This window comes from Anabas testudineus, chromosome 11, assembly GCF_900324465.2.
Source record: "Anabas testudineus chromosome 11, fAnaTes1.2, whole genome shotgun sequence".
NCBI lineage: Eukaryota > Metazoa > Chordata > Actinopteri > Anabantiformes > Anabantidae > Anabas > Anabas testudineus.
Window position 1 is genome coordinate 21,512,322 of NC_046620.1, and position 27,502 is coordinate 21,539,823.

The window sequence follows — 27,502 nt, forward strand, 5'->3', positions numbered from 1 at the left end:
TTTAGGTTTACAAGCAGCATGTATGCAGAAACCACAGTACAGATATAATGATCCCATCCAAAAACAAATCCGAGTAAACTGCATCAGTGCTTTAACCACACAAAGAAAACCAGTGATCTGTTTGTTAGATCACAATGTCCAGACATACTTCCATCCACAAATTATACTGTAAATACAAATCTCACTTGTGTCTCCACAAGACATGAGGGTGAATCTTAATTCTGGTGTTTCTGAAAACCATTTTGACAAAATAGTGAAGATCAGTTACTGCTGTGGTTTACTAGCAACTCTCCAGCAACTGAGCATACAACACCGTGATGATGAAGACCGTAATACGCAGTTGAAACCTGTAGGTATGGACTCCTATTTTGTTTAGTGTTGTGTTCAAGTTACTATCTAGTTTTGATCTTGTTTCAACAAGTAAAAGTAATTTTGGTTAACACACTTTTACAATGGTTTATTTTCCTAATTATTACCTTGCATTATCTTGTGCTCTCTGTCCCACTACTTATCTTGTGCGTATTGGAAAATAATGCCCCTTGGGACTCCAGTAAGCTGAAATTGATCTATATTGTTACACTACTAGTACGAGTAAATGTAGATAAACATTTGACCAGACAACAGTTTGGATCTCACTGATTTAAGTGACTTGTGCTACTTGCTGCTATGATCTGATGTTTGCAGGAAGGATGTAGAACACTGCACAGCTGCTATGTGAAATCCCACACAGAAAAAGGAGGCAAGGTGAGCAGATCCCCTAAAACTAAAGTATTGCACATCTTAAATTAAGATCTTTAACAGCTGAATGAAATGTTTAGATGTCGCCACTGAGTAGCACGTCTGTAAGGCAGTGGACTCAGGAGTGGAGCTGGACTCACTTTATTCTAGACAGGACACAACACAAAGCCCAACAAGGAATCTGAAGCAGACTGCAAATACCAATGAGCAGGTTAACTCACACTGTGGAGTTCAAACCCCCCACGTGTACTAAAACCTTCTAATTGCTGTGAATAATAATCTTTTTTTTTTTAATAAACTTTTTTTCTTACAACACAATGAACTAGTTTCTGACACTATATTTTTGTGAATAATCTTGTAACATAAACAAATCACAGAACCATGTCATAAATGCACATTAGGATTAAAGCCACATGTACAATTTGTAATGTTCCCACTCCAGCTTCCCCTAGTGGTGGCAACAAAAGACGCACAGGGTGAAATCTTACCACAAACTGGGGAAAAAACTGGTGCAGTCTAATTGTTCTTTTGCCAACATCTGGAGTTTTAGCTGTCCACAAGCGAACGGGCTGCTGTCAAAGTCATTCAGCAGAGATTAAGGTCAAAACATTTTGAATGGTAACAAGCTTTAACCTCGTATCTCAAGAAAATGAAAAGTGACAAGAAAACAGAAAGTTCCCTAGAGATAAATAAGCAGGGACAGCGATAAAAGCCTATAAAGCTAATTAGCTAATTAGAGATGCAGCAAGATGAAGTTCAAATTCTTATTCTACCTGCAAAGCTCTAAATTGTTGAACTGCAAAATGAAAGATCTATTGGAATCACTGAATAAGTATAATACACAGGTGGAAATGCAAAGGTCTGGAACCAGGTGAGAAAAAAACGACGCTCTAACGGAGCATACAAATGGATAAATTATTAACACCTGTATGTGGGCAGAACATTTCATGGTTCTCCAAAGAGCAAAACTAAGAAGGTCAGGAAAGTGAAATCATTAACAGAACAGAATCCTCCAGGTTAGAGTGCAGGAGCGGTCAGGTGCCCAAATGAACACTGGTTTCACCTGCTGGTACAATTCCCACTGTGCTACAGGCTGTTAAATTACAATATGCAGTTTAAGTAAGTTCTAACGTGCCTCAGAATCAATCCGCTCTGCTCCGTCCAGCCCTTCCTCTCCCTGCTCTGCTACATTCTGTCCAGAGCTTTAGGTAGATCTATTAGAACGCTTTAAACGTACGAATTAAGCAAAAATTCTTTTTCTGAATGGTTAGAAAAGCAAACCTCAATCAAAAACTAATCTTAGATAAAAGTGATCTGAAGCCATCATGTCTATTGTAAGGGCTTTAGAACGTGATCTCTTTACTGTATGAAAAGGCAAATGATGTCAGCATACTCCTTTAATAGTCACAATGACACCTAGCTGCTGTTTTAAGACAGACGTGAAAACTGTGAACCTGCCCTTTAATAGGAAAAGACAGACTGTTCACTCCAGTTACATACAGTTTATCCAAATATTTATATTTCATCATATCATATATGTTTGTAAGGTTGATTACATGTCAACATGTACATATTGTGTATAGTGCTCTTTCCATCATTCAGATACACTGGATATTATCCTACATATGCATGGTTAAGTGTGACTGTTAATGTTTAATGGACATTAATAAATCTTCTGTGCTTTAGCCTCTTTAAGCTCAATGTTTCAGTTCTACAGTCCAAACCTCATTTCATTTCCAGCAGCTGCTTGCAGTAGAAAAAAGCCCTCTGCAGGTCTCTGTACACTACCTGCCCAGCTCCAAATGTATTCGTAACTGCTTTTTGACATGTAGCCAAAAACACTAAACCAAAGCAATGCAGTTTTAAGGGCCCCACACACCCATATCCACCTGTATATGTGCTTTAATGTGTTGTTTAGCTGGACCTCTTCTCTGGACTTATATTGTGTTTCGGTGAACAAACATTTATCATCTGTATGTGGAGTTTGGCGGGATCAAATTATTTCTTGCCTAGCTCCACCCAACTTTAACCTGAAGGTCAAATCAGCCACAAAACACTTGCATTGGGTGTGTAGGGCTTCAAACCTCAAAGTGTGTAATCAAGCGCAACAGAAAATCATTTGTTGGAACATTTTTAAAGGTTGTAATGGGTGCTAGTCTATCTTCCATAATTAGTTATGCAGACTCTCTGTAGAACCAACAACTAACACCAGCACAACCAACCTAAAGATACAATAAGAGGAATGTGAACTGAAATGTAAACCATGTGCAGTGTGCACAGAACTACTGAAGCATTCGAATGTAGGCAAATAACAGGAAAACTGTTCAGGCTGGAAAGTCTCAAGGGCAGAAAGGGGGCAGCAGATCCATTCAGAGTCCAGATGTGGGGAAGAAGATGAAGATGATGAGGTATTCCAGTCTGCTGGGCCCAACTGCTCCTCACACACACAAACACACACACATACACACACATAGCTCAGTCCATCTTCTCTTTATGAACCAGTTTGGGGGCGTCCACAAAGTCTTGGCCATTAAACAGGATGATAGTGGCTGTTATCGCACTAGCAGCCCCCCAGAACATGACATAAGCCAGAGTTTCTGTCCATGTGTCACCTGAAAGATGAGAAGCAGTCAAACACAACTCAGGAACACACACACACACACACACTTCGAGCAACCTGGGGGTTCAAACCACCGACCCTGCAGTTAGTGGAAAACCTGCACCACATTTATTCTGGTTTCCAAAAGAGCAGTAGGAACTGGTCATCTGAAGCTCATCTAAAGCAGGGGTGTCCAATCCTGATCCAGGTAATCAGCAGTGGGTGGGGCAGAGATAGTAGGAAAACTACTGTCTGCACAGGAACCTGATTGCTGTTTAACTACTATTTCTTTTTCATTTGACATAATAAGTAATAATAATAAAAATAATACATTTATCTAAACACAAAAGATCCATGGTCAATTAACTGATTGAGCTGATAAACCCTCTGCAAAGCGGCCAGTCTTGTCGACGCAGAGAAGCTAATGTTAGCCATTTTAGCCATTTAGGATACAAACAATCTAACCTAGTAAACAAAAACAAACAAAACCCTCTGTACCGGTAACACTTAGAGCTTGAAACTTTGAATGAGGCCCGGTTTTCAGTCTCAGACAGTCAGAATCAGTCCTGTCCTTAAATAACAATTAATGATAAATAGAAATTAATCCAGCATTCACAAACTGGTTGGAACTTAAAATACACTAGGCCTATCCGTCCAAAACAAGTAAAATCACAGTTAGTTCAGATCCTGATGGAGGAACAAGAGAGACTTCTCTGCTGCCACCGTTTACAGAGGGAGTTTGCTGCAGCCAGGAAAAACAATGCTGGACTGCTGGTATTTGGCCACTGTAGGTGGTTTTTGGACCGAGCCTGAGCGAGAATTGGGTCCCTGAGGCTTGACAGCACGTGATTATGAGCGCAAACCTTGAATGGACCACTCAGGGTCTGGTTTCTACAAAACCAGAAAATGTAAAAAAAAGGACGCAGTGCACTTCTAACATACTTAGTGACCTTCTACATGCACCAGAGAGTCATAAAGGATAAGCTATCAAAATGACCTTGCCCATGTTTATTGTTCATAACATGGACAAGTATTAAATATAGTCTAACTGACAGGTTCCTCCTGTATTACACCTCGCATTTTAATTCTCCACACTATGTTCACAACTCACCAGATCATCAATCAACATCAAAAGAAAGAAATCACCAGTTACTGGTAACAGTCGAAGAGAAAATAGCAAAGCCACTGTTACAATCGAGACAAACTGACAAATATGAAATTCAAAGTCCAATGAATGGGTGCAGGTTGATCAGCAGACAAGAACTTACCAGCCATTAGAAGACAGACAATGCACATGGAAAACGCCACCAGCATGATGATGGGCAGCTGCAAAAAATAACAGGATCCGTAGGATTAGATTAACAGTCAGATTCACTTCTGCCGTTGATAACACGAGATGGGTAGTGGTATACTAACTGTGAGGAACTTCCAGTCCTTCTGCACACGTAGAGGAGTGGGGCCGTCTGACTCATCAACAGCAAAGTTACCCAGAAACAGGTCAATGGAGTCCTGGAACCAACCAAATCAAACTGATCATACAGACTGATCCTAATCATATTCATGTTCATGTTTTTGTTTGCTGAAATGTTAAACATGAAAGGTGGACCCATGTTTCAAGCTAATAGCACAGCACGAGAATGAAGTAAAAATGCACAGGAGGTGTTATATGGAAAAAGAATAAATAAAGATAAGAGAGACAAAGTTGAAACTGTCAATTTGTCTGGCACAGCGATAGTGTATTTACAACCGATCACGTCACAGAAATCTTACCTGTCTGAATCCATCAGAGAAATTGTTTTTGTAGTAGCGGATCATAGAGTTCCAGCCATCCATCATCAGCCCCCACCTGGTCCTTTTTCCTGTCCTGATGGACATTTACAGTGATTAAATAGTGGCTATGACAGCAATACTATAGGAGGGAGCTCAAGAAACACCACATTAGCAATGTAGTGCTGGATATGTACTGTACCTTGTGAAGTCTGTTTTCAAGGCTCCAGTTCCTGCATACTGTACAGCACATGCATTGGCATTGTCAGCCCATGCTGGTTAAAGAGCGCGCACACACACACACACACACACAGACAGACTGTGAGGACACACTCAAAGGCCAATGTTTCTAGAAATCACACAACACATGCAACAACTGAGCATAGAGTAGACAGTACCGTTCTTGTAGATCTTTTCAAACTCAGCCTGCTCTTCAATCCGCTGACCCACATTCAGGACCCCCATTCTCTGTGGACACACAGTGAGTAATCAGATATCTCCTCTACCTTGGGCTGACTTTGGAAGCATGGCTCACAGATTTTAACTGTACAGCTGTACTTCTCAGTTGATAGTAGTAGAATGGTGAGCGTCTTACACGCACTCATGTAAAAAGAGTGCATGAGAAATTGAGAGCGTAATCTGATTGGACCATATGTATGTATATGAACGTATATATCACCTTAAGGTTTTACCATTCTGCTGTGCACAAAACAAAGATGATTATACTTGTGATTTCCAGTTAAGCCTAATTGCATTAACAACTGAATAAATTAAGTACTAAACCAATGGTGTTCCAGGTCCAATGTTTATTTATTGTGTTTATATATTTGTGAACCTTTTGGAATTTAATGCATTAAAATGTGATCTGATCTTCATTTAAGTTGATATATTATGTATTAATATTATGTGCCTCAAGTAATACCAAGCACAACAACTCTGATCTTTCATGTTTTTATCACAACCATAAAAAGTATGTGAACCCTTTGAATAATGAGGCTAACTGGAGTCAGGTGTGAGCATAAAATTACTTTGGACGTGTGGACTAAAGCTTCTCAACTGACAAAAAACACTTAAACCTTTTGAGTTTGTTCCATACAAGAGGAATCTGCTTATGTGAGCCATACCTTGACAAAAAGAGCTTTCAGAGGATCTACAATCAAGAATTGTTGGTTTACATTAAGCTGAAAAGGGTTACAAAAGGATGTCAGAGCCTTTAGAAATTCACCAGTCTACAGTTAGACAAACATATCTACTAATGGAGACACTTTGTGGCTACTCCACCAAGAGTCAGAATGACTCCAAGAACACGACAAACACTCATCAATGAGGGGAAGAAATAACCCTGGCATCATTGGAACTGGCTAACATCAATGTTCGTAGGTAAAAACATTAAACAAGCAGGGTGTCTATGGCAGGACACTATAAAATAAGCGGCTGCTTACTAAAAAGAACATTGCTGAACGCCTGTAGAATGCCACTGTATCTGCTGACTGCAGCTGCAGTTGCTCAACATACTCCTGATCAAATTTTTGTCTGTTGTTTGCAACTTGTTGGTCTGTTTTCCTCTCTTTACTTTTCACTCATCCCAACCGGTCGGATGGGATTTCGTGGGTTTTCTACATAATTCTGTAAGGTCTAAAACTTGCTCTGTAAAGTTCCTTGAGATGATTTTTGTGGTGTTTTAGTATTCAATTTAATTTTTAATTCAATTTAAATATTTCTTTTAAATAATCAACTTAAGTGAACTACAAAAATAGCATGTGAGACTAGAAAAAATGAAAGGGGAATAAAAGCATCAGCAGCTATTAAACATTAGCTGGAACACAGTTGCAGCAGTGATTACAAAGAAAAATAAGTTCCACAATTGAGTGCTGGAGAAAACTTGATATGAGTTAGCAATTAGAAATTTCAAGATGATTGTCGCTCCCCATAAGGCATCATGACAGCAGTTACAATGATCACAAAAAAGCATAACACTGCAAAATCAGACTCTGCCAAAGATCAGAGAAAGATTCCTGATGCAGAACATTCTTTGGTTAGATGAAACCTAAATAACTGTGTGGCTCATGTGGAGTCCAGCATGTTTGACCCAGCAAGGACTACCGATTGTGACTGTATAATTATGACTATAAAACATGAAGGTGGGAATGAATGAGAGTAGAATATGTCAGGGAAATGACATTTATAGACGCACTTTCAATACAGTAATGAAATGGTGACTCCCTAGGAAAGGACTTTCAAACATGACAATCAATAAAAAAAAAATGACATAACTGCTCTCAGATTTCTGCAAGAATGATTCCCATTAAATGTTACATTATACAAGTACTGTGTGATTTTTTTTTGCTATTCTAAAATGTTTAGCAGAAGTGAGGTGAAAAATACCTGCAGCTGAGTCTGCAGGGAGCGTCGGGCCAGCAGGCTCTGGATGACATTGGTCCTGTCCAGGCAGTCCATGCAGTTACTGCGGAATACTCCTTTCTGCTGTGCCACCGTCTTCCCCTCTGAGTTCACCATGAAGTAACTGTACACAAAGAAAAGTCTAAAGACTCTAGCACAATATACTGTGCAACTAGATATTGTTGGTGGTGGTGTGGCTGCTGGTAGAGTTACACATATTCATCCTGTGTTTCAGCGACAGCATCCACAAGGACCTGGAGACGGTCCCATCTCATGTGGCTGCACTCTTTGTGGAAGTCGAAGGCTATGTAACTGCAGACAGAGGATACAATGGGTGAACACGTTAAAGACTAGGAGGAGATGTCCTGACCAAGTTTTAGATCAAGAAAATTGACATTTATGTACCGGTTTTGGTCTCAATTTCAGAACCTTACACCTGAACATTGACACTTACTTGAGCATGCCGTTGTTCATGCCAGTCACCATCTTAGCAAAGGCCTGTTCTAGTGGCTTCTCTGAACCTTTCTGGTTCACCTGGAAAACAGAAAAATATAAATTGGCCCCACAAGTCTATCTTAAATTTGTTTTTAAATTATAATAATGAAAAACAAAGGTCCTCGCCAGGTTGAGAATAGTTTGCTTCCCATAGATGAGGAGCTGAGAGTCAAAATGCCTCTGGAAACCATCCATCTATAAACAACATTTAAGTGGTTAGCACATTTTCAAAAAACAAATAAATAGAAATAAATAAATAAATAAAACAAAAGATCAGCTCTTACGTGATTGGTGGTTTTGCTAATTATTGGTTTAGGTTTGTACTTGAGGTTGGGCCTCTGACTCCAGTAAAAGGGCATGGAGCCTCGTGTCTGCAGATAAAAAGTTATTTTTGAAATCTCACACTTCTGAAACATCTCAACTAATTGGCCATATGCAGTTGTCTTTTAGCATAAGCAGCACTCATACTTGCCTGTACAAATGAAGCCTTGGTTCCCTCATACAAAACTATCTGCTCAGTCTCCACAAAGTTAGCAGCATGACCTTCAGAGTCGATGCCTGTGAGGACAGTAGAAGTCATCTGTGAGCAGTCAGTAGTGTCAGTGGTGAGGTGGGAAAGGTTCAACTAGGACTGACTTTGCAGGTTTCTTACCTCTAACGTAGTATCTGACCCCAGCCCGGAAGCAGCTTCTCCTGGATATGAGGATCCACTCAAAGATCTTCCCGTTGATACGACATGGCTTCATGGCGATGACTGGACCAGGAGGGTCAAGGAAAAGCTTTGCTCAGGATTATATTTCATCTTGTCTCCGTTGTGTTGAGGTGAAATAAAGTGCTTAAGGTTCCATTAAAAAATGTCAGACATGTGGAAAGGATACAGCCATGGATAACAGGAAGTGCAAACTTCTGAAGCTATAGGGAAATGGTGGCAGTTATTCTACAAATTCAGTACAAAAACATCAACTAGCATGACTAAGCAGAAGCTAAACCAAACGGTGACATGCGTTACCTCTGGCTGTGCAGCCAGTTCTCTCAGGAGATTTCCATTCCACACAAACCTCTGATCTGCCTGAAAACCAAAAGAGATTTGATTTAACAGATTACTCAGTCACACAAAGCATATAGCAACACTTTATAATAATGTTTATTAGTTAAAGCGTTTAAACATCTAAGTGATAGGAAGTGATCAAGCACATTACTTATTTAAAACTATACCCAAACACAACTTTGAGGAACTAACTTTTGAGAATTTCCATTTTACATTATTTGAACTCTTAGTGCACTACAATTCAGAGGAAAATATTCTACTTTTACTCAGTAGATTGACAGTTTAAGTTATTTTGCAGATTAAGTAAATGATCATGTGTTACTATTATTAATTGACCAGCTGTTGGTAGGTAAAGTGATTCAAATCAGCTTTAACAGCTGCTACATCAGTGATGTTTACATTTAAATGCATCAATAAGTAAAATATAATAATATATATAAAATAATACATTATATTATAATATAATGGTTCACTTTATAAACTGACCTTAGAACTCACTAACACTCTCTTGTAAAGTAATTGTTCCAATGTTCTAGCTACAACCTTGTTCAGTCCTCTCTGTCCTGCTGCTATTTCAACACAGACATGTCTGAGCTCTATTTTCTGTGAAGCTGTGACGTTTAGCCCCTAAACACTTATAGGAAATTGTGTTCTTTAAAGACCATTATAGCACTAAATACTGGATAAGCAATGTAATTTCCCTGTGGGCCATACTTTACTTATCTTAACAATGTCAGATGCCAACATACTGTTAAAATAATTAAATTTAAAGAAATTAGTACAGCGGCTCTTGTGCACTATTAAAAATTCAGCAGTGATTTTTATGGTGTTTAGAAACTTTACTTCACCCATTCTTTAAGAATATTAAATTTTACTTTCATTTTAACAAATCTGGACTTGACATATACATTAATGTTACTAACTAAATTCTGAGTTTAATTTTTTTTTTTTTTTTTTTAAATCACTAACCAAGTCAGACAGAGAAATCACTTTCTTAATGAAGTACTGCTACTTCCATACCCAAAGTAAATTTAGACTGAACATAGAGTGGAAATCTCACCCTCTCCAGCAGACTCATCTCCTGGAAATCAGGGCTGGTGTTGGCCAGACGCTGCAGAGTGTGTGTTAGATCATAGTCAGTGCAGAAGTAGAAGCCGTCTGTAGTCAGCACATTGTTAATCATGGCCAGGAAGGTCTTATTCTCCTGAGACTGGATGAGGAAAGAAAACAGACTTTTAGATTTTAAGGAAACTCATGTCGAATCAGTTTGCAGAGAACAGGAAACTGCATACTCGTGCAGTAGTGGTGCTGTATGCGTTAGTGTTAGTTTAGTATATGTACTGAACCTTCCTTCTCCTGATGTCTCTATTCTATTAGTACATTACATATACACTGACTGTCCCAAAAAAAAAATAAGTCACACACTCTAATATTTTGTTGGAACACGTTTCGCTTTAATTACAGTACCCATTCGCTTTGGCATCGTTTCAATAGGCTTCTGCAATGTCACAGCATTTATTCCCGTCCTGAGTCGTATTAATTTTTCGCCAAGATCTTGTATTGATGATGTGAGAGTCAGACCGTTGCGCTGTAAGTCTAACTGTAAGTCTTCTCCAGCACATCACAAAGATTCTCAATGGGGTTAAGGTCTGGACTCTGTGGTGGTCAATCCATGTGTGAAAATTATGGGTCTTGGCCCCTGAACCACTCTTTAAAAATTTGAGCCTGATGAATCCTGGCATTGTCATCTTGAATTAAAACCAGCGCTATCAGGGAAAAAAAATCCATTGATGTAATAACCTGGTCCTTCAGTATATTCAGGTAGTCAGCTGATCTCATTCTTGAAATGAGACGCTACTCATTGCATCAGTTAGGGTTAAGTAACTTGTTGCCAGCTAAAACATACTAATCCATGCAATAATTATCTAATGGGAGGCTCTTACCTACAGTGGCAAAAAGGAGGAATTTTAGTCCATTCTTCCAGGTCTGTCATATTCTTTGGACGTCTCATGTATGTGGCTCTCTTAAAGTCATTCCATAGCATTTCTTTTGGGTTAAGGTCTGGGCCACTCCAAAAGGCGGATTTTGTTTTTTTGAAACCATTCTGTTGTGTGTTTCGGGTCATTGTCCTGTTGCATCACTCAACTTCTTCAGAGTTACAGCTGATGTACAGACAGTCTCACATTATCCTGAAGAATTTTTTGATCTACTTGGGAAATTATCTTCCTCCCAATTCACTGCAAATTGGCCAGGCCCTGATGCAGCAAAGCAGGACCAAATCAAGATGTTTCTTCCAGCAAGCCACTGTATATACTATATGATTCCTCTGACATACCTCACCTACCAAGAGCAGAATGACTCGCAGCAGAACCATGTTTCCACTTCACAAGTTGACATCTCACATGTGTTATGTACATTATAAGATATATTAGATTGTTGTTAGTGCCCCATGTTAGTTATTCCTGGTTATTTCAATATTTCACATATATGAATCAGTAATTAATTCATAATAAATAAGAATGTAGTATCATTATTAAATGTTTCATAAATAAACCTGTGTTTAGGCAGAAGTCTAGAACAACACTACACGTCTATTTCATTTTCTGTTGAGTCAATGTTTGGGCAGCTTGCAGTGTGTTGACATAGGAGTATAAAGTTTTTTTTTTTTTTTTTTAAACATTTTCTGTATGAGTCAAAGGGAAAACTTTTTAATAGTTTCTAGTCTTAAAACAAAGTCAGTGCTGGACACAGTAAACAGTAAGCTAGAGAATTTTTAACCAAGTCACACAATCATTTTATGACACTGAAACAGCAGTGACCGCTGTATCATAAAGTGGTTCGTGGTTTTTGAGTTTTGTGCATCTCTGCTGGGTTAATAGGATATGGCTGCTAAGCCACTTAAAGAGTGAGGATAATGCTACACCTCCATCCCTCCACTGTCCACACTCTCCATCTGCTTTCTTAAGGTGCTTTTACTTTAAATGTCATGCTTTAGATGTTCTTTTACTAATGATTATACTTTACTACCATCAAAAATTAACAACAACAACATTAGGAAATTAGATATAAAAGTAGTTTATGGTTGTCAGATACTCTAAATGTTGTACCAATCAATAGTCCATTGTGTCAAGTTGCTATTCCAATACTACATAATCTGTGTTTTCAAGCTGAGGCTGCTCAATAGACCAAGAGTAGTGATAAATAATGCACTGAAATTAGATAGCACACACTGCAAAGGACTGAAACGTGAGGTCTCAGTCAGACTGGACACCTCTTAGACATTCATCCACATTCTAAACGTCCAAACCACTGACTAATTATCGCATATTGACTGAGAGGGAATTTTCTAAATTTCCAAAGTCACACTTTTGCTGCTGCTGTGTATGTATATAATGAAAAAGGGGAATGTGTGTATACTGTAATTTAGCTGATTTAAAGGAAAAAGAAAACATCCAATGTGCTGAGATATCCAGTCATCTCTGGACTGATCTAGATCTCTGCTGATCTGGACTAATGATCAAACCTCACAAATTCAAAGCTCCTCGAGAACAGGTGGCATTGATCTGTCTGAAGTTTGAGATTCTGTTGAAGTCTGTGCACTTCGGTTTGCAGTGTGCAGTTTGGTGAATCTGACTCAGAGCACTGAGACATTTAGGGTAATAATAAAAAATGTTGTCTTACTGACCTGGATCTCTGAGAGATGCAGCACAGTCTTCTTGTAAGAGATCACATCAAAATCCACAGCTTTCCACACAGCGTGGCCCAGGAGGCTGCCAACATTCCTCTTCCTGGTGATGACAATCAGGTACATCCCTGTGTGGGGTAAACGGTCCGTGAACAGTCAGTGAAGGCTGTTTTACCATGTTGGTTACCAACAGTGACAACTTGTCTCCAAAATGACTACCTGCTACCAGGCGAATGGTTCCCATGATGCCACATATAGGTCTGGTAACTGCTGAAGGAGGAACATCCTTTTTACCTGAGAAAGAACAACAATGGTTACAAACCTTCTATTTAATGTTGATTATCAACTTCCCGTTATGTGCTCCAATTAATAAATATAGGGCAGCCTGTTAGGACCAAAACAAATGATCATCAAGCCATATGATTAAATGTTACCTTAACAATGATTTGTTGATTATATGTTTAAAACATCTTATTGCAGAGCCATATACTGTTCACATCTCCAGCTCAACCAGTCATTAGACTTAGAGACTTCCCACCTGTGAGGGTCATCTCATTTGAGACCCTGTCAATGGCCAGCACAGCATCAGCCCCCTCATCACAAGCCTCGATGAAGAACTTCTCTGGTGTTGTGTGCCTGGTGAAGAACCACAGGTTAAATTACACCTGGCAAATGTTTGAAAAGTTTCATCAAAATATCCCTGTTTCAAAACAAAGGTCAACTGCTAGTGGCAGCAGCAAGTCAAGTCACAGTGACTGACTGCATTACAATACAAAAACTGACCACAAGTTTCATTAGTTCTAAATACAACTTTATTTCCACGCAGAGAAAGAAAAACATAAACAAAGGTCCAGAATTGTGGCACCCTTCTCTGGGTCCGAGTTCATTGAAGTGGACTCAGGTGGAGTCACAGGTCACACTGACAGGTCGAAATTTCAAATTCATTTTGGAAATCATGGAGGCCGTGTCCTTCTGCCTAAATAAGAGAGGGATCATCAGGCTTATTAATCTCATCTTGTTATGAGCACTCAGTTCATGGTATAGCGGATATTAGTACAGATGGCATGTGTAACTTACACATCTAGAAATGCACCATCAATGCTGAGCAATAAATAAAGGTTTAAGAACAACAATCAATACAATGTAATGAGCTTTTTTATAGAAGTTTGTGTTTTTTCAGCAACACATTGTCACATCACATTCTGCAGGTATTACAACAACAAGGCTCTATAGTAAAAGAATCCAGGTGCTAAACTGGCCTGACTGCAGAAGAGGATACCACTGTGAAAAGGGAATGTGACTATTGTAAACTGTGAGTATCTAATTTCCTGTTTTAAAGCTAGATTTCCTCACAGTTAGACATTTCCCTTTTTTTTATCTGTTCCCAGTGAAATTTGCTGCTGATGTGGTTTCTTCACTTAATGCTGTCAATGCAAACTCAACTCTTTTGTTCATGCAGGACACACCTCTCACTATTACACGCATGTTAATCATTATCCAAGAATTATTTGCTGACAGATTTACAAACTCACTCCACATCTCAAGTTTAGACATTTAGTCTTTTTGTAGAGATTAGCATAAAATATGGAGAAAGACAAAGGCCTGACCTTTTAACCACTTAGCCAATGGGATGCTCAGAATAACACGTCTAAACTGGAAGTGTCCATGAAAGCTCCTGAAAACACACCACACCCAAAATGTAAAGTGCAGTGACACTCCTAAAACAATCCTCTGTGATTAGGTCACAAGCTGAGCTCAAATCTATGGTTGCTGTGAGTACTAATAACTGCTGTGAAAAAGACAAACACCTGCCATCATGATGGGATTGAAAGCTTTTTATATCTTAGAGGCAGTGAAAGTGCAGTGTGAGGATATAGGTGGATTGACACAAGGATGGTTCAACAATCTATCATGATAACTGAATGAAGTGACCTTGAAGTATAAGGTTTTCAATCAAGCTGAAGCAATGCTTATGAAATAAGTAAGTAAATTATATTTATATAAGGCCACCTAGAATTAGAATTAGCCTTGAATGTGTATGCAAGGTGACTGTGACCTCTGACCACCCTGTGAAGGCCCATTTCCCTTGTGGGAACTCAATTACTCAACTCAATTAAGTAATGAAAATGTAGAATGGTAAAGATGGAGAGATCTGACTCTTATTCTCTCTCTCACACACACACACACACACACACACACTTGCCCTGGCCCACCAGGAGCAACACGGGGTTCAGTATGTAGCCCAAGGACACTTTGACATGTGGGCTGGGATGCTGTGTATCAAACTGTTAACCCTCAGAATTAGTGGACGACCCAGACATCCACATTGAGGAATTCTTTGGCCATGTGCTAACATCATAACAGTCTAATTCCAGCGAGATGTCTATGTTGCCATCTTTCCCACCGTCCCCCACATCTGTCTACTGATGTGGGGGACTGCCAAATGCCTGACATGCTAGGAGGGATTTTTTTTTTTAACTAAGTACTAAAATAAGCAAAAGGAAATGTACAATCCACACAGAGAATGGTAGTTCCCCTGTATAAAGCCAACTGTTTCCACATGTTGGATCAAGCAGAAATCATAGAAACATTTCTAGGAACTAGGAACACACAGCTTTAAAGCTATGCAACAGAAATACGTGACCTCATTTCCAGCTGCAATGATGTTTGGAGCTGCGGGTGATGTAGTAAATCAGCTGCTGTGACGACACGGCCACACAAACACTCTATTGTTGGGTATAATCTAGACCACACTGAACATGCCTGTGCTACACAACACAAAGTAAGTAACACATAGAAGCAGCATTAGCAATTACTGAATGTTAAAGGACCACACCACATTTCTTTGCTGCTGTGCTAACACATTTCCCCAGCAAGTTGATATGTTTAAAACTTTTGCTACAAGACTTCTCATAATGAATAGAGTATAGTGGTAACAATTATTATTTAAACATACTGTATAAAGAGTCTTCCACACTCACTGTAACTGTGACAGCGAGCATGCAGAACACTGGAGGAACAGGAACCCTGTCCCTCCTCATCAACTCTCACTGTGTATGTTAAAGGTGCAGTGGTACAGACGGAGTGGTGGGATGAACCCTCCAGGGTGTGGAGCACACACACAACTTTACCAAGACCATAACTCATGATCCATTTCAGCTCAGCTGAAAGAGCTTTGACATGACAGCAAACAAGAAAAGTAGGTTTCAGGGAAAGGTGCGTCATACAACTGTCACATCCGTAACTTCAACCGAAAATGACAACGGGTTCAAAACAGACTCGTCTGGACTCGACTCGACTCGACCCTAACCCTAACCCTAAGCCCTGAACCCTGAGCCCTGAGCCCTGAACCCTGAGCCCTGAACCCTGAGCCCTGAACCCTGAGCCCTGAACCCTAACCCTAGGCCCTGAACCCTAACCCTGAGCCCTAACCCTAAGCCCTGAACCCTGAGCCCTGAACCCTAACCCTGAACCCTAAGCCCTGAACCCTAACCCTAAGCCCTGAACCCTGAGCCCTGAACCCTAAGCCCTGAACCCTAACCCTAAGCCCTGAACCCTGAGCCCTGAACCCTAACCCTGAACTCTAAGCCCTGAACCCTAAGCCCTGAACCCTAAGCCCTGAACCCTGAGCCCTGAACCCTGAGCCCTGAACCCTAACCCTGAACTCTAAGCCCTGAACCCTGAGCCCTGAACCCTAAGCCCTGAACCCTAAGCCCTGAACCCTAACCCTAAGCCCTGAACCCTGAGCCCTGAACCCTAACCCTAACCCTCGACGACACACGAGCGACATATTAGCTAACGTCAACGTTTAGGGAACTTTCTGCGTCCACGTTTGCACCGAACGACTCAATGTTTTATCTTTGACAGCCTGTGTTAACGCCACTTGTAACAAGCCTCCACAGCACGACCCCAACATTTACTCCTAATAATGACTGAGAGCGGTGTGAACTTCACTGGTTCCTGCTTCACCAGCCGAGCCTGTCAGCGAACTTGAGCCGCGGTGTCATCTCTCCTGCCGCTGCTCCTGAACTACAGCTGCCGTTTTAGTTCAGTCGCCAGCTCCGCTGCTTGTTTTCAATTTAAACCACTTGGACACAGCAGGAGAGGTTGTTAAAAACGACACTGTATTATATGTACTTACAAATTGTATCTCTCGTAGGCGGTCGCCATCTTCGCTCCGTCTCGTTGACCTCAGTGACGACAGCAGTGAGAGTGGGTTCCGTGTGTGTTGCCAGGTACGAGTTGTAGAACAAGTAGGATGTGTGGTGCTGGAAATGCGCTTTTCCCTTTGTAGTATAGCTGAACCTGGCAACCAGGAAACGGCGTGGCCAATATGGTACCCGGCTTTAGAGTCTCCAAAATACTAAATACTAATACTAATACAAATACTAATACTAATACTAAATACTAATACTAAATACTAATACTAAATACTAATACTAATACTAATACTAAATACTAATACTAATACTAAATACTAATACTAATACTAATACTAATACTAATACTAAATACTAATACTAATACTAAATACTAAATACTAATACTAAATACTAATACTAATACTAATACTAAATACTAAAACTAATACTAATACTAATACTAATACTAAATACTAATACTAATACTAAATACTAAATACTAATACTAAATACTAAATACTAAAACTAATACTAAATACTAAATACTAAATACTAAAACTAATACTAAATACTAATACTAATACTAAATACTAAATACTAAAAATAATACTAATACTAATACTAAATACTAATACTAAATACTAATACTAATACTAAATACTAAAACTAATACTAAATACTAAATACTAAATACTAATACTAAATACTAAATACTAATACTAAATACTAAATACTAATACTAATACTAATACTAATACTAAATACTAATACTAATACTAAATACTAAACTAATACTAAATACTAAATACTAAATACTAATACTAAATACTAAATACTAAATACTAATACTAAAACTAATACTAAATACTAAATACTAAAACTAATACTAAATACTAATACTAATACTAAATACTAATACTAAATACTAAAACAAATCCTAAATACTAATACTAAATACGAAATACTAATACTAATACTAAATACTAGAACTAATCCTAATACTGGACATTTTAGCTTTTATTTTTTTCAGAATTTGCTTTTTGTTGCTGACATATCTGCTGGTATCCTGTGTATGATATAGAACAATCCACTGTAACGTTTTTCACACTTCCATCCTCTATGGGCGATATTAGTTAACTTTACTTTTTAATTTAACATCATGACTTATTAAGACACACACATGTTGTGTGGTCGACTTGGAGCCTTTTTGTAGTTGGCTCATGTCTAAACGTTGTTTATGATATTGATTCTGTCGCCCTTGTGATGGACTGGTGACCTGTCAAAAGTGTACCACTCCAACAAGCAGATATTATTCTATTAATATTCACTTTTCCCCCACAAAATCCCTTAGATGAACATCTTATACATTTAGATGTCTGTTTTATTATTTAGAACATCAGTCAACAATTGCATTGCTGTGGTCAATAAAGTAAAAAAAAAAAGTCACATTGTAATAATTCGTTCAAATAAATCTAATCCAACTGACCACAAAGAAAGTATGAAAGGTTTTCCTTCACTTTCTCACTGTGGATCAGTACATTTAATCCGGTGGTCGGCCGGGTGTCTTTCTCAACATGCTCCTCCTGCTCCTCCTGCTCCTCCTGCTCGTCCTGCTCCTCCTGCTCCTCCTGCTCCTCCTGCTCCTCCTCCTCCTCCTCCTGCTCCTCCTGCACCTCCTGCTCCTCCTGCTCCTCCTGCTCCTCCTCCTGCTCCTCCTGCTCCTCCTGCTCCTCCTGCTCCTCCTCCTGCTCCTCCTGCTCCTCCTGCTCCTCCTGCTCCTCCTGCTCCTCCTGCTCCTCCTCCTGCTCCTCCTCCTCCTCCTCCTCCTCCTCCTGCTCCTCCTGCTCCTCCTGCTCCTCCTGCTCCTCCTCCTGCTCCTCCTCCTGCTCCTCCATCTCCTCCTGCTCCTCCTCCTGCTCCTCCTCCTGCTCCTCCTCCTGCTCCTCCTGCTCCTCCTGCTCCTCCTGCTCCTCCTGCACCTCCTGCTCCTCCTGCTCCTCCTGCTCCTCCTGCACCTCCTGCTCCTCCTGCACCTCCTGCTCCTCCTGCTCCTCCTCCTGCTCCTCCTCCTGCTCCTCCTGCTCCTCCTCCTGCTCCTCCTGCTCCTCCTGCTCCTCCTGCCCTTTCTGTCTGCCACACATGCAGATTCGTTTATTGGTGACTCTTCATTACGTATTGGTGTGAATGACAGAGTGATTGGTTTTCTGTCTCTAAATGTGTCTATCCGTGCATCAGACTGGTCCTGGTGGATGTTCTCCGCCTCTGACCCAATGACAACAAGAGCAGCGCCGCGACCCTTCACATGAAAAGCTGTTAGTGTGATAGATTAAGAGTTTAATACGTGCTGTTTACAGTTTGAGAACATCTGGACAGGCACTGAGCAGGACACCTAAGAGCACTGAGGGCGGGGCTGTGAAGGACCCTGCTATATAAATGAGGGCTGGTCCTGGGGTCAGTCAGTGAGCTTCATGCAGCTTGTTGAAAACATAAAGTCCAGTAACTGTTTAATATATTGTTCACAAAAGTGCAAGTAGTTAACGAACCACCATCATTATTGTGTGTTAAATGATTATAACAACTCAAGGACTATATTAAATATAATGATGAGTTACCAGACATTAAGCTTGAAGATCATTTATCTGTAGTTGATGACTAGATAATGAGAAGTTCCTGAATAACTCACAATCTGGTACTATACAGTTAGAAAACGGGCTGGGAAATAATATATTAATTAAACATTTACTTCTGATGAACTCAGAGTTAATCAGAGTTAAGTCACTACTCTCTTTCTCTGAGCCCTCTACCGTCTTTATGACTCTGCTATTAGCCAATGTTAGCCAGTGCTAACATCCACTTAGCTTAACGTTGTACTTAACGTTGTACAGTGTTGATGACATGGAGGCTCTGGACTTTGAACTGGGTCCTGTTAACTAGAATTTTCGTCAGTTCATCTCTAGTAGCAGCTCAATAAAAGAGCTCTGTTTGTCTTATGCTATTCATACTGATGCTAATGCTAGCCACATGATGTAAGTAAGTCTAATATGGTTGGAATTTGTTATTTCTGCCTTCTGCTTTCTTTCTGTTTGTATGTATGTATTTTTGCTTTTTAATACAGTTCCAATGTGAATATATTTACATTTACATTTAGTGATTTAGCAGACGCTTTTATCCAAAGCAACTTACAAGTGAGGAACAAGGCAAGCAAACCAATCTAATATATTGTGTGTGCTTAAACTATAATGATTTAAACAATCTGACAATCCTGCAGTCTCTGTTTTAATACAAAAAAACTAAATATGAAATAAAGTCGTATATGGGCTAATGTGGGTTTTTTGTGGCTTGTTCAACGACACCACAACGTACACGTTGATATGACCAGGAGGAACCTGGAGTACTGACCCTGGGGTCATCAGTGGTTCTGTTCTTACAACCTGTGGTACCAGATTCTGAGTTATTGCAGAACTATGAATTATGAACCACAGATATATTAACATGGTATCTCCTGACGTGCTCTATGGTAACCTACAATAGAAACTGTAATGGAAGCTCCGTGAATCTCCCGAAATTAAACCACCCGAACGCCATGTTTGAAGATGGATGACATCAGTGGTTATGAAACCCTGAAGGTTAAAATAAAGGCTACAGTTTGTAAGCAGAATATTTGCTTAAGTGAAAAAAGGGGTATTCTTAAATAATACTTAGGTATTATTTGACTTGATTTAAACAGTACTAGTACTACAGGACTAGTAGCAGACTGGGTGGCATAATCAGTCAATCAATCAGTAACTATTTATGGTGGCACTGGTGACACAATGGACTGTACTTTGGTCTGTAGGCTGGTTAATGGACCCCTTGTGATTTTACTGCTAACTTTAACCATACCACTGACAGTTCATGTTTTGTCTTGTAGCTTGTTCATGCTGAAGGAAATCTGTGCAACAGTTTCTCCACTGTAAGTACTGTTTTTTGCTAAATCAGTGCCATGTAAGGATGGATTGCTCTGGCTTTTACCAGGAGCTCTCATCTGAGTTTTGTCAATGATGATAGTTGTTACTTTCTAATGATTTAACTGAAGAGTACTCGCCGCGCTGAGACACTCAGACTGTTTGAACCTTTGATGTAGAATTCATGGTTAAACACCGGCGATGAAAATCACTGTTTTGTCTTTGTTAAGAATGACCGCAAGCCTGAGCTGGATGACATTGAGACCCGGTGAATGGATCAGGTTGGTGCTGGTGTTTGCAGATTCCTTTTTTTTCCATTTTTGCATAAGGTTGAAATCAAAGTGCTAAAAATGTTGACCACGATTGCGATGTCTCTTCACAGGTGCTGCACGTCGACAGTCAAAGTTGTTGTAAGTCACATGAACATCTTTACTGGTTATGTTCACTTTCAAAAATCAGCCACATGATGTAAGTAAGTCTAATATGGTTGGAATTTGTTATTTTTGCCTTCTGCTTTCTTTCTGTTTGTATGTATGTATTTTTGCTTTTTAATACAGTTCCAATGTGAATATATTTACATTTACATTTAGTGATTTAGCAGACGCTTTTATCCAAAGCAACTTACAAGTGAGGAACAAGGCAAGCAAACCAATCTAATATATTGTGTGTGCTTAAACTATAATGATTTAAACAATCTGACAATCCTGCAGTCTCTGTTTTAATACAAAAAAACTAAATATGAAATAAAGTCGTATATGGGCTAATGTGGGTTTTTTGTGGCTTGTTCAACGACACCACAACGTACACGTTGATATGACCAGGAGGAACCTGGAGTACTGACCCTGGGGTCATCAGTGGTTCTGTTCTTACAACCTGTGGTACCAGATTCTGAGTTATTGCAGAACTATGAATTATGAACCACAGATATATTAACATGGTATCTCCTGACGTGCTCTATGGTAACCTACAATAGAAACTGTAATGGAAGCTCCGTGAATCTCCCGAAATTAAACCACCCGAACGCCATGTTTGAAGATGGATGACATCAGTGGTTATGAAACCCTGAAGGTTAAAATAAAGGCTACAGTTTGTAAGCAGAATATTTGCTTGAGTGAAAAAAGGGGTATTCTTAAATAATACTTAGGTATTATTTGACTTGATTTAAACAGTACTAGTACTACAGGACTAGTAGCAGACTGGGTGGCATAATCAGTCAATCAATCAGTAACTATTTATGGTGGCACTGGTGACACAATGGACTGTACTTTGGTCTGTAGGCTGGTTAATGGACCCCTTGTGATTTTACTGCTAACTTTAACCATACCACTGACAGTTCATGTTTTGTCTTGTAGCTTGTTCATGCTGAAGGAAATCTGTGCAACAGTTTCTCCACTGTAAGTACTGTTTTTTGCTAAATCAGTGCCATGTAAGGATGGATTGCTCTGGCTTTTACCAGGAGCTCTCATCTGAGTTTTGTCAATGATGATAGTTGTTACTTTCTAATGATTTAACTGAAGAGTACTCGCCGCGCTGAGACACTCAGACTGTTTGAACCTTTGATGTAGAATTCATGGTTAAACACCGGCGATGAAAATCACTGTTTTGTCTTTGTTAAGAATGACCGCAAGCCTGAGCTGGATGACATTGAGACCCGGTGAATGGATCAGGTTGGTGCTGGTGTTTGCAGATTCCTTTTTTTTTCCATTTTTGCATAAGGTTGAAATCAAAGTGCTAAAAATGTTGACCACGATTGCGATGTCTCTTCACAGGTGCTGCACGTCGACAGTCAAAGTTGTTGTAAGTCACATGAACATCTTTACTGGTTATGTTCACTTTCAAAAATCAGCCACATGATGTAAGTAAGTCTAATATGGTTGGAATTTGTTATTTTTGCCTTCTGCTTTCTTTCTGTTTGTATGTATGTATTTTTGCTTTTTAATACAGTTCCAATGTGAATATATTTACATTTACATTTAGTGATTTAGCAGACGCTTTTATCCAAAGCAACTTACAAGTGAGGAACAAGGCAAGCAAACCAATCTAATATATTGTGTGTGCTTAAACTATAATGATTTAAACAATCTGAGAATCCTGCAGTCTCTGTTTTAATACAAAAAAACTAAATATGAAATAAAGTCGTATATGGGCTAATGTGGGTTTTTTGTGGCTTGTTCAACGACACCACAACGTACACGTTGATATGACCAGGAGGAACCTGGAGTACTGACCCTGGGGTCATCAGTGGTTCTGTTCTTACAACCTGTGGTACCAGATTCTGAGTTATTGCAGAACTATGAATTATGAACCACAGATATATTAACATGGTATCTCCTGACGTGCTCTATGGTAACCTACAATAGAAACTGTAATGGAAGCTCCGTGAATCTCCCAAAATTAAACCACCCGAACGCCATGTTTGAAGATGGATGACATCAGTGGTTATGAAACCCTGAAGGTTAAAATAAAGGCTACAGTTTGTAAGCAGAATATTTGCTTAAGTGAAAAAAGGGGTATTCTTAAATAATACTTAGGTATTATTTGACTTGATTTAAACAGTACTAGTACTACAGGACTAGTAGCAGACTGGGTGGCATAATCAGTCAATCAATCAGTAACTATTTATGGTGGCACTGGTGACACAATGGACTGTACTTTGGTCTGTAGGCTGGTTAATGGACCCCTTGTGATTTTACTGCTAACTTTAACCATACCACTGACAGTTCATGTTTTGTCTTGTAGCTTGTTCATGCTGAAGGAAATCTGTGCAACAGTTTCTCCACTGTAAGTACTGTTTTTTGCTAAATCAGTGCCATGTAAGGATGGATTGCTCTGGCTTTTACCAGGAGCTCTCATCTGAGTTTTGTCAATGATGATAGTTGTTACTTTCTAATGATTTAACTGAAGAGTACTCGCCGCGCTGAGACACTCAGACTGTTTGAACCTTTGATGTAGAATTCATGGTTAAACACTGGTGATGAAAATCACTGTTTTGTCTTTGTTAAGAATGACCGCAAGCCTGAGCTGGATGACATTGAGACCCGGTGAATGGATCAGGTTGGTGCTGGTGTTTGCAGATTCCTTTTTTTCCATTTTTGCATAAGGTTGAAATCAAAGTGCTAAAAATGTTGACCACGATTGCGATGTCTCTTCACAGGTGCTGCACGTCGACAGTCAAAGTTGTTGTAAGTCACATGAACATCTTTACTGGTTATGTTCACTTTCAAAAATCAGCCACATGATGTAAGTAAGTCTAATATGGTTGGAATTTGTTATTTTTGCCTTCTGCTTTCTTTCTGTTTGTATGTATGTATTTTTGCTTTTTAATACAGTTCCAATGTGAATATATTTACATTTAGTGATTTAGCAGACGCTTTTATCCAAAGCAACTTACAAGTGAGGAACAAGGCAAGCAAACCAATCTAATATATTGTGTGTGCTTAAACTATAATGATTTAAACAATCTGACAATCCTGCAGTCTCTGTTTTAATACAAAAAAACTAAATATGAAATAAAGTCGTATATGGGCTAATGTGGGTTTTTTGTGGCTTGTTCAACGACACCACAACGTACACGTTGATATGACCAGGAGGAACCTGGAGTACTGACCCTGGGGTCATCAGTGGTTCTGTTCTTACAACCTGTGGTACCAGATTCTGAGTTATTGCAGAACTATGAATTATGAACCACAGATATATTAACATGGTATCTCCTGACGTGCTCTATGGTAACCTACAATAGAAACTGTAATGGAAGCTCCGTGAATCTCCCAAAATTAAACCACCCGAACGCCATGTTTGAAGATGGATGACATCAGTGGTTATGAAACCCTTAAGGTTAAAATAAAGGCTACAGTTTGTAAGCAGAATATTTGCTTAAGTGAAAAAAGGGGTATTCTTAAATAATACTTAGGTATTATTTGACTTGATTTAAACAGTACTAGTACTACAGGACTAGTAGCAGACTGGGTGGCATAATCAGTCAATCAATCAGTAACTATTTATGGTGGCACTGGTGACACAATGGACTGTACTTTGGTCTGTAGGCTGGTTAATGGACCCCTTGTGATTTTACTGCTAACTTTAACCATACCACTGACAGTTCATGTTTTGTCTTGTAGCTTGTTCATGCTGAAGGAAATCTGTGCAACAGTTTCTCCACTGTAAGTACTGTTTTTTGCTAAATCAGTGCCATGTAAGGATGGATTGCTCTGGCTTTTACCAGGAGCTCTCATCTGAGTTTTGTCAATGATGATAGTTGTTACTTTCTAATGATTTAACTGAAGAGTACTCGCCGCGCTGAGACACTCAGACTGTTTGAACCTTTGATGTAGAATTCATGGTTAAACACTGGTGATGAAAATCACTGTTTTGTCTTTGTTAAGAATGACCGCAAGCCTGAGCTGGATGACATTGAGACCCGGTGAATGGATCAGGTTGGTGCTGGTGTTTGCAGATTCCTTTTTTTTCCATTTTTGCATAAGGTTGAAATCAAAGTGCTAAAAATGTTGACCACGATTGCGATGTCTCTTCACAGGTGCTGCACGTCGACAGTCAAAGTTGTTGTAAGTCACATGAACATCTTTACTGGTTATGTTCACTTTCAAAAATCAGCCACATGATGTAAGTAAGTCTAATATGGTTGGAATTTGTTATTTTTGCCTTCTGCTTTCTTTCTGTTTGTATGTATGTATTTTTGCTTTTTAATACAGTTCCAATGTGAATATATTTACATTTAGTGATTTAGCAGACGCTTTTATCCAAAGCAACTTACAAGTGAGGAACAAGGCAAGCAAACCAATCTAATATATTGTGTGTGCTTAAACTATAATGATTTAAACAATCTGACAATCCTGCAGTCTCTGTTTTAATACAAAAAAACTAAATATGAAATAAAGTCGTATATGGGCTAATGTGGGTTTTTTGTGGCTTGTTCAACGACACCACAACGTACACGTTGATATGACCAGGAGGAACCTGGAGTACTGACCCTGGGGTCATCAGTGGTTCTGTTCTTACAACCTGTGGTACCAGATTCTGAGTTATTGCAGAACTATGAATTATGAACCACAGATATATTAACATGGTATCTCCTGACGTGCTCTATGGTAACCTACAATAGAAACTGTAATGGAAGCTCCGTGAATCTCCCAAAATTAAACCACCCGAACGCCATGTTTGAAGATGGATGACATCAGTGGTTATGAAACCCTGAAGGTTAAAATAAAGGCTACAGTTTGTAAGCAGAATATTTGCTTAAGTGAAAAAAGGGGTATTCTTAAATAATACCTAGGTATTATTTGACTTGATTTAAACAGTACTAGTACTACAGGACTAGTAGCAGACTGGGTGGCATAATCAGTCAATCAATCAGTAACTATTTATGGTGGCACTGGTGACACAATGGACTGTACTTTGGTCTGTAGGCTGGTTAATGGACCCCTTGTGATTTTACTGCTAACTTTAACCATACCACTGACAGTTCATGTTTTGTCTTGTAGCTTGTTCATGCTGAAGGAAATCTGTGCAACAGTTTCTCCACTGTAAGTACTGTTTTTTGCTAAATCAGTGCCATGTAAGGATGGATTGCTCTGGCTTTTACCAGGAGCTCTCATCTGAGTTTTGTCAATGATGATAGTTGTTACTTTCTAATGATTTAACTGAAGAGTACTCGCCGCGCTGAGACACTCAGACTGTTTGAACCTTTGATGTAGAATTCATGGTTAAACACTGGTGATGAAAATCACTGTTTTGTCTTTGTTAAGAATGACCGCAAGCCTGAGCTGGATGACATTGAGACCCGGTGAATGGATCAGGTTGGTGCTGGTGTTTGCAGATTCCTTTTTTTTCCATTTTTGCATAAGGTTGAAATCAAAGTGCTAAAAATGTTGACCACGATTGCGATGTCTCTTCACAGGTGCTGCACGTCGACAGTCAAAGTTGTTGTAAGTCACATGAACATCTTTACTGGTTATGTTCACTTTCAAAAATCAGCCACATGATGTAAGTAAGTCTAATATGGTTGGAATTTGTTATTTTGCCTTCTGCTTTCTTTCTGTTTGTATGTATGTATTTTTGCTTTTTAATACAGTTCCAATGTGAATATATTTACATTTAGTGATTTAGCAGACGCTTTTATCCAAAGCAACTTACAAGTGAGGAACAAGGCAAGCAAACCAATCTAATATATTGTGTGTGCTTAAACTATAATGATTTAAACAATCTGACAATCCTGCAGTCTCTGTTTTAATACAAAAAAACTAAATATGAAATAAAGTCGTATATGGGCTAATGTGGGTTTTTTGTGGCTTGTTCAACGACACCACAACGTACACGTTGATATGACCAGGAGGAACCTGGAGTACTGACCCTGGGGTCATCAGTGGTTCTGTTCTTACAACCTGTGGTACCAGATTCTGAGTTATTGCAGAACTATGAATTATGAACCACAGATATATTAACATGGTATCTCCTGACGTGCTCTATGGTAACCTACAATAGAAACTGTAATGGAAGCTCCGTGAATCTCCCAAAATTAAACCACCCGAACGCCATGTTTGAAGATGGATGACATCAGTGGTTATGAAACCCTGAAGGTTAAAATAAAGGCTACAGTTTGTAAGCAGAATATTTGCTTAAGTGAAAAAAGGGGTATTCTTAAATAATACCTAGGTATTATTTGACTTG

The 27,502-nt window shown here is 39.3% G+C and overlaps 1 protein-coding gene across 1 annotated transcript; it reads right to left on the reverse strand.

Moving 5' to 3' along the window:
• Positions 1 to 1,036: 1,036 nt before the first annotated feature.
• sacm1la (SAC1 like phosphatidylinositide phosphatase a) lies at positions 1,037 to 16,966 on the reverse strand. The gene is made up of 20 exons (XM_026348567.1): positions 16,874 to 16,966; positions 13,271 to 13,368; positions 12,952 to 13,026; positions 12,733 to 12,860; positions 10,108 to 10,257; positions 9,009 to 9,068; positions 8,878 to 8,911; positions 8,652 to 8,753; positions 8,472 to 8,557; positions 8,284 to 8,370; positions 8,126 to 8,194; positions 7,959 to 8,038; positions 7,718 to 7,816; positions 7,490 to 7,628; positions 5,503 to 5,572; positions 5,307 to 5,379; positions 5,108 to 5,201; positions 4,754 to 4,846; positions 4,606 to 4,663; positions 1,037 to 3,350 (listed from the first exon to the last, which is right to left on the reverse strand). The coding sequence occupies exons 1-20, from the start codon at positions 16,900 to 16,902 to the stop codon at positions 3,214 to 3,216; spliced, it is 1,761 nt and encodes a 586-aa protein (XP_026204352.1). The 5' UTR covers positions 16,903 to 16,966; the 3' UTR covers positions 1,037 to 3,213.
• Positions 16,967 to 27,502: the final 10,536 nt, after the last annotated feature.

Excerpts from the sequence above, each read along its gene's own strand:
- sacm1la (XM_026348567.1), bottom strand. The coding sequence starts at position 16,902 with ATGGCGACCGCCTACGAGAGATACAATTT. Across the intron at positions 13,027-13,270 it reads AAATGAGATGACCCTCACAG|GTAAAAAGGATGTTCCTCCT; the intron begins GTGGGAAGTCTC and ends GTTCTTTCTCAG. Across the intron at positions 10,258-12,732 it reads TGCATCTCTCAGAGATCCAG|TCTCAGGAGAATAAGACCTT; the intron begins GTCAGTAAGACA and ends TTCCTCATCCAG.